The following is an 8,019-nucleotide window of genomic DNA, read 5'->3' on the forward strand; positions in this document are numbered from 1 at the left end:
CTGACATGATTGCCTCATGCATCACCAGCCAAACTGGCTAGTAAGTTTTTATTAACACCCGCCAAAATGATTTTTAACCCGCATTTGGCGGGTTAGCGGGTGTTTATTTAGAACCCTGCATACGTGTAAACATATGAGTTTACCATCTTGGATTAATAAAGTACCATTAAAGCTTCTCTTAAAGAAGAGGATTAGATCATGGACAGAAATACACAAAGAAGATGAAGGATACAAGGAGGATGTAATACATAAATAGAGGTATAGAGTGTAGATGTAATAATTAGAGGTATAGAGTGTAGATGTTATAACTAGAGGTATAAAGTGTAGATGTAATAACTAGAGGTATAGAGTGTAGATGTTATAATGAGAGTTTAAGTGTGAAGATGTTATAACTAGTGGTATAGAGTGTAGATGTTATAACTAGAGATAGTATGAAGATGATGGAGTGCTGAATAGAGGTGGAGGTGGTGGAGGACTGTAGAGAGGTATATTGTGTGTAGATGATGTAGCACTGTATAGAGGTGGAGGTGGTGGAGGCCTGTACTGAGGTATAGTGTGTAGATGATGGAGTGCTGTATAGAGGTGGAGAGGGTGGAGGACTGTAGATAGGTATATTGTGTAGATGATGGAGCACTGTATGGAGGTGGAGATGGTGGAGGACTGCAGAGAAGGTGTAGGGAGGGAAGGTCATTGGCCAGCAGGTCTACAGCCCCCCCATCTCCAGCCAGCCCATAATAGCTGCTCTGGTTAAAGTCAAATTGGCAGGAGGAAGTCATCCCGTTGCCATGGAGACGGGGGTTAGGGAGGGGAGGGGGTACCACAGCTGAGACATCTGGGGATTTAATCTAGGCCTCATTATTATTCATCTAATTAAATCACACGCACACACACAGGCACTCACACACTCAAACACAGACATACACACGCACACACTCTCTCAGAAACACACCCCCACACACAACACACACACACACACACACACACACACACACACACACACACACACACACACTCACACACACACTCAAACACAGACACATACACACGCACCTACTCACTCTCACACACACACACACACACACACACACAGACTCAAATACACACACATACACACACAAACACACCAGGCACTACACAATTGTACGCTTTTTACTATTCATCAAATGCTTTTACCCAAAACGACAGTGAATTCAGATAGATTTCATTAAGCAGGGAGGGGTCAGACAGAACAGAGACAGGTCATTAAGGAGCCGGTAGGTGTTAGACAGTACAGAGACAGGTCATTAAGGAGCAGGTAGGGGTAAGGATGATGTAGGATGACTAAAGGTAGACTGCATACATTGGGCATCAAACCCAGATCCTTTCAGCTGGGAGTAAGAAACCATGACTGTACTTCCCCCCTTACCCATACAATTCAACACGTTGACAACATTCTCTGTTTATCTGCACACTGGTCTTTTTAAACACCTAAATGTACTCCTAGTGTACTTCTATCACTGGACCTTTATTACACACTGGGATCCCTTCAGGGACCTATAGAGGACTACCTGTACTACACACTGGGACCCCTTCAGGGACCTATAGAGGACTACCTGTACTACACACTGGGACCCCTTCAGGGACCTATAGAGGACTACCTGTACTACACACTGGGACCCCTTCAGGGACCTATAGAGGACTACCTGTACTACACACTGGGACCCCTTCAGGGACCTATAGAGGACTACCTGTACTACACACTGGGACCCCTTCAGCCCAGCTCACCTTTGACGGTGACGTGCACGGTCTGGTTGATTGACAGCTGGGGCTGGATGAGCACACTGCAGAGATAGGTGCCCTCGTCGGATCCCTTCTGCACGTCGGTGAGCCGCAGGGTGCCATTCTCGTACACCACCTGCCGATGGTTGTCAGGCAGCTGCATGCCCTCCTTCAGCCACTTGATGGAGTAGTAGGGGTAGCCAATCACACGGCAGGTGATGTAGGTGTTCCTGCCCGCCACCGCCGTCATGTCACGCATGGGCCTGATCCTAGGTGCCCCTGGAGCCACGGGGGAGGAGAGAGGGTGGAGGGAGAGAGGCAGAGAGAGGCAGGACCCAGGTAGAGACAGAGAGAGAGAGAGAGGGAGGGAGGACACACAGGTAGAGAGAGAGAGAGATAGAGAGAGAGAGAGAGAGATTGAGATAATAGGAGTGAGGTGACAGAGGGAGAGTGATAGATGTAGAGATAGGAGTGAGGTGACAGATGAAAGACAGAGGAGAGTTTGATGGTCAGGAGAAAGGCATGAGGAGGTGATGGAGTTTCAGAGCATAGTGATAGAGGTGGTGGGAGGGGAGTGATCAGGGTGTTGGAGTAGAGAGGAGGAGAGAGGGAGGTTAGTTATGTCCCTGCATGGTCAAAGCTTGGATATTGTTGATCATATGTATTGTGTTTCTAGTGAGAGTAATGTGGTGCGTAGAGAAGTAGAGACTAGCAACTAAACTGGTGGCTAGATAGTGAGAGATAGAGATAGAGTGAGCGAGTGAGAGAGAGAGAGAGAGTCAGAGAGAGAGAGAGAGACTATATATTTAGACAGATAGATGGATAGATACACATAGAGAGAGAGATAGATAAAGAGAGAGAGATAGATAGATAGAGGGGTGTGTGTGCGCGTATGTGTGTGTGTGAGGCCCTCTCTGAGTCTATCTGTCCAGGTGTGTGTGCGGGTGTGTGTGAAGTGCAGGTATATTGAAAAGCAGACAGGCACCTCTTACGTTTATGCGCGCTTGGTACTCGGCGCTACCGGCCGAGTTGCGTGCGGCGCAACGATACACTCCCCCGTCGCGGATCAGCGGGTTGCTCACGTTGACGTGGGACACCGTCAGGCCGTCCGAGAGGGTGTACTGGCTGGTCTTGTAGGCGGAGTCTCGCACCACGGGCTCGTCATCCAGCGTCCAGGTGATGGAAGGGGGCGGGGCTCCCTTGGCGGCGCACATGAGCGAGAAGGGCTCCCCGGTGTTGACCACGCGCTCGCTGAAGGACGACACGATGCGGGGTGTCCCGTCTGGAGACAGCAGAACATAAACACAATGATGAGACACATAACCAGAACATAACCACAATGAGGAGATAGATACCCAACCAGAACATAACCACAATGATGAGACACGATACATAACCAGAACATAGGTGGTAAATTAGGGGTACAGAAGGTGGTACATTAGGGGTACAGAATGCATTATATTAAGGGGACAGAAGGTGTTTCCTGAGGGCTACAGAAGGTGTTTCCTGAGGGGGACAGAAGGTGTTTTCTGAAGGGTACAGAAGGTGTTTCCTGAGGGCTACAGAAGGGGGTACATTAGGGGTACAGAAGGTGTTTCCTGAAGGGTACAGAAGGTGGTACATTAGGAGTACAGAAGGTGTTTCCTGAAGGGTACAGAAGGTGGTACATTAGGGGTACAGAAGGTGGTACATTAGGGGTATAGGAGGTGGTACATTAGGGGTACAGAAAGGGTTTCCTGAGGGGTACAGAAGGTAGTACATTAGGGGTACAGAAGGTGGTACATTAGGGGTACAGAAGGTGGTACATTAGGGGTACAGAAGGTGGTACATTAGGGGTGCAGGAGGTGGTACATTAGGGCTACAGGAGGTGTAATGCTAGGGGTACAGAAGGTGTTTCCTGAGGGGTACAGAAGGTAGTACATAAGGGGTACAGAACTTCACACAAGAGAGGTGGTGTGTGTCTCCAGGCGCTGCCCTCACCCTCCAGCAGAATGATGGAGAAGTCCTGGGTGGTGATGCCCTTCCGTGCGGCGAAGCACTGGTAGGCGCCCGAGTGGAACTTCTGTGCGGCGGTGATCTGCAGAGTGTCGTTGTGCGAGCCCTGGATGGAGATGTGCTGGTCGGAGAGCACGGGCTCCGTGTTGCGGTACCACGTCACCGCGTACTCGGGCGTGCCCTCCACCGTGCAGGTGAAGAACAGGGTGCTGCTGATGCCCGTCTTCAGACTCTTAGGGGACAGGGTGACACGCAGGGGGTCTGGGAGAGAGACATGGAGACAGAGAGAGAGACACACACATAGAGTTACTGAGGTACAGAAACTAAAGATACAAAACACAGACACAAAAAACACCTGCTCCAAAATATTTGGATATTGTAAAGCTAGCTATATATAAAATACAAAGATATATATATATTTAAATAAATACATACAAATAGAATATATAGATAGAAAAGTACATACATAGATATAGAGAGATTGATATAGACATGCATACATAAAGTATATACAGAGATGAATATAGAAATATATACATAGATAAAGGTAGATGGATGTAGAAAAACCTACCTAAATATTGAGATGGATACAGGCATACATAGATGGAGATATAGATATACAGTGAATTATTATATAGCTATGTATACTGTAGATATGTATCATATGCAGGAACAGACACAGCATCTACTTCAGCATGAGGTTCTCATTAAGGAAGCAGCTGGAGACACACACACACACACACACACACACACACACACTCACAAGCATGTGTGTGTGTGTGTGTGTGTGTGTGACAGAGAGAGAGGACGAGAGAGAGCGATGGAGGAGGGGTTATGCGTGTGTGTGTATGTGTGTGTGTGTGTAAATGTCAGTGAGCAATGAGGCAGCTGGTGGTGTATGCTGGGGGGGTAACATCACTGACCACCCCCCCCCCCCCTCCCACACAGACACAACACACATACACACACACACACACACACACACACACCCCTCCCTGTCAGAGTCTCAGAGTGTGCTGCCATGATGTGCCCACTGGCAAATGCCCGACTCGTTCTCTCTCTCTCTCTCTCTCTCTCTCTCTCTCTCGTCCTCGAGGGTTCTGTTAATGTTCATATAAAGCTCAGTAATTAGGTCTGTGTCTCTCATCACGTGGTGCTGATCATCCATGTCAGGTCGGCTATAACCCCTCTTCATTTGCCTCTCCCTCCTCTTCCTCCTCCACTCCTCCTGCTCCTCTTCCTCCTCCTCCTCCTAGCCCGCTACTCCTCCTCCTCTCCCTCCTCCTCCTCCTCTCCCTCCTCCTCCTCCTCTCCCTCCTCCTCTGTCTCTGAGTCTACTAAATGACTAGACTCCTTCTCTTCCTCCTCATGGTGATGAAGAGGTGAGCTGGCAGGTCGTTATGGAGCCGGTCACACTGGATCACTGGCTGTTCTTACTGTGCCCGGAGGAGACGCACTGCATACACACACACTGCCTACACACAGTCACACACACTGGATGTGTGACTTAGACGTGGCAAACAGCCTGCTGGTGTCCGGCTGTCACTATAGCGTCTGTCATGTGTGTGTCTGTGTGTATGTTTGTATGCGTGTGTATGTGTGTGTGTTAGCATGTGCGTGTGCGTGTGTGTGTGTGTGTGTGTGTGTGCGTGTTTTTGTGCCAGTACTCATCATGGCATATTGTCGTGTGGTCATGAGACCCCACACTGACGGGTCATAATAGCCAGCAGTCTAAATGAATTACGTTCAGAACATCTGTCCTGAGAATCATTTAACATGGGGTTTAAACTGCAAAGGAAACCTACCTTCATTTACTTTTGGTACTTTTAGTCCTGGATTCCTTAAATGGCTGCATTCATAAATGTTATGACCCCAGACTGTTTACATCTAGTTTAGTCCCACAAAACCGATCAGGTCTTCTAAACCCATCAGGTCCCTCTAAACCCAGCAGGTCCCTGGTCACCCCAGCAGGTCCCTCTAAACCCATCCGGTCCCTCTAAACCCAGCAGGTTCCTGGTCACCCCAGCAGGTCCCTCTAAACCCATCCGGTCCCTCTAAACCCAGCAGGTCCCTGGTCACCCCAGCAGGTCCCTCTAAACCCCAGGGCTTAAATTTCATTTTTCAAAATGGGAGGGGAATTCCCCCCTTAAGAGCTCCACATAAGGGGGATTTTTAAAGTTTGGGGGGATACTACTTGTGAGCTTAATTACATTTGCCCCTCAACACTAATTTAAGGGATTCTCTTCATTAAATTCCATATACAAATGTCCTCATGTACTGTTATTTTAACTGTCGTGTACTGTACTCTGTCTTCTGATTTATCTTTGCTCAGTTGAAAAATGAAGAAAATAAGAAATCAAACACTTTGTTTTCAATGAATTCATTAACTTTTAATCCTTTTACATGTACTATGGAAACAGTAGTTGCTGACTTATTTTCTGAACTATATACAGTCCTATTAGTTTCTCCCTCTCCTTCGTTAACTTTTAATCCTTTTACATGTACTATGGAAACGGTAGTTGCTGACTTATTTTCTTAAATATATACAGTCCTATTAGTTTCTCCCTCTCCTCTCAGTCACATCTTCATGGTACATCAGTATCCTGATGTACCATGAATGTGTACCGATTGCGCAATACCCGCAATCCCGCGCTGAAAGCGGTCCATTTCTGCATTAGCCTACTGAAAGCTCATAGTGATGGAAATAATTGCCAAGAACAGCACATGGGTCGTGTACAACTTTTGAGAGGAAGAGAGCGAGAAGGAGCAAGCGCGAATGGGATCTGTGTGCCTGCACGCGTGCGTGCGTGTGTGTTTGTTGCCAGATCAAAGATTGTACAAAGATTGTCACAATTATCAGACAACAAAGTGAGATTTGTGCGGGATAGTCCCGCATTATGCTGAGTTGCGCGATTTGAAAAAAATATGCGCAATACCCGCAATCCCGCGCTGAAATTTACGCCCTGAAACCCATCATGCCCCTCTAAACCTAGCAGGTCCCTCTAAACCCAGCAGGTCCCTCTAAACCCAGCTGGTCCCTCTAAACCCAGCAGGTCCCTGGTCACCCAGCAGGCCCCTCTAAACCCAGCAGGCCCCTCTAAACCCATCTGGTCCCTCTAAACCCAGCAGGTCCCTCTAAACCCAGCAGGCCCCTCTAAACCCAGCAGGACCCTCTAAACCCAGCAGGCCCCTCTAAACCCAGCTGGTCCCTCTAAACCCAGCAGGTCCCTCTAAACCCAGCAGGCCCCTCTAAACCCAGCTGGTCCCTCTAAACCCAGCCGGCCCCTCTAAACCCAGCAGGCCCCTCTAAACCCAGCAGGACCCTCTAAACCCAGCAGGCCCCTGGTCACCCCAGCAGGTTCTTCCAAACCCAGCAGGACCCTCTAAACCCAGCAGGACCCTCTGAACCCAGCAGGACCCTGGTCACCCACCTATGACATGCAGCTGTCCGGAGACCTCCTTGGAGCCGAAGCTGTTGGTGACCTCGCAGGCGTAGCTGCCACTGTCGTCAGAGCGCAGGCCGCTGATGGTGAGGCCTGTGAGGCGGCGGACCCTGCGGGCGTCTGAGGGCAGTGGCCGGCCGTCCTTCAGCCAGCGCACCGTGGGGGTGGGGTAGCCCCCCGCGGTGCAGGGCAGCTCCACGCTCTGCCCCGCCAACACCTCGCCCGCCTGGAAGCTGTCTAGGATGGTGGGGGCTGACTCCGTGGGGTCTGAGGGGGCGGGAGGGGGGCAGATGTATCATTCAAACAAGTCAACAAACAAACAAGGCATATACTAATAACTAATAAACAAACAAAAAATCAACTAATAAACAAACAAACCAACAACATATCAACTAATAAACTAACAACAAATCAACTAATAAACACACAACAAATCAACGAATAGACATTCAAACAACAAATCAACTAATAAAAAAACAAACCAACAACAATCAGACAATGACCAGCCCCCACCAGACCTACCCATGACAGAGAGACGCGCCCCGTTGCTCTGGCGCGTCTCGCCGCTGTACTTGTGTCGGGTGATGCAGCGGTAGGTGGAGAGGGCGTCCTCCTTCTGGACGTCTGAGATGTACAACGCCCCGAAGGAGGTCAAGGAGAACCGGTTACCTGGGGACAACACAACACCAGCTCCATTAGTACACAGGTTAGTAGACTAGCTACCACAACACCAGCTACTAGCTACCACAACACCAGCTCCATTAGTACACTGGTTATTAAACCAGTTATCAACACAAGTGTCACGGGTATACTGGTTGAATGA

At 49.0% G+C, this 8,019-nt stretch overlaps 1 protein-coding gene across 1 annotated transcript in view; it reads right to left on the reverse strand.

The window, feature by feature from the left end:
* Positions 1-8,019, reverse strand: part of LOC311353946 (cell adhesion molecule DSCAML1-like) — a gene marked incomplete at both ends in the record, with an annotated part of 58,822 nt that overhangs the window by 23,491 nt on the left and 27,312 nt on the right. The window contains 5 exon segments of the mRNA XM_084473732.1: positions 1,765-2,037; positions 2,744-3,040; positions 3,739-4,014; positions 7,185-7,463; positions 7,719-7,865. Coding sequence (XP_084329858.1) covers positions 1,765-2,037; positions 2,744-3,040; positions 3,739-4,014; positions 7,185-7,463; positions 7,719-7,865 — 1,272 coding nt within the window.

The sequence above is a fragment of the Micromesistius poutassou genome (assembly GCF_964030765.1).
Source record: "Micromesistius poutassou genome assembly, chromosome: 10".
NCBI lineage: Eukaryota > Metazoa > Chordata > Actinopteri > Gadiformes > Gadidae > Micromesistius > Micromesistius poutassou.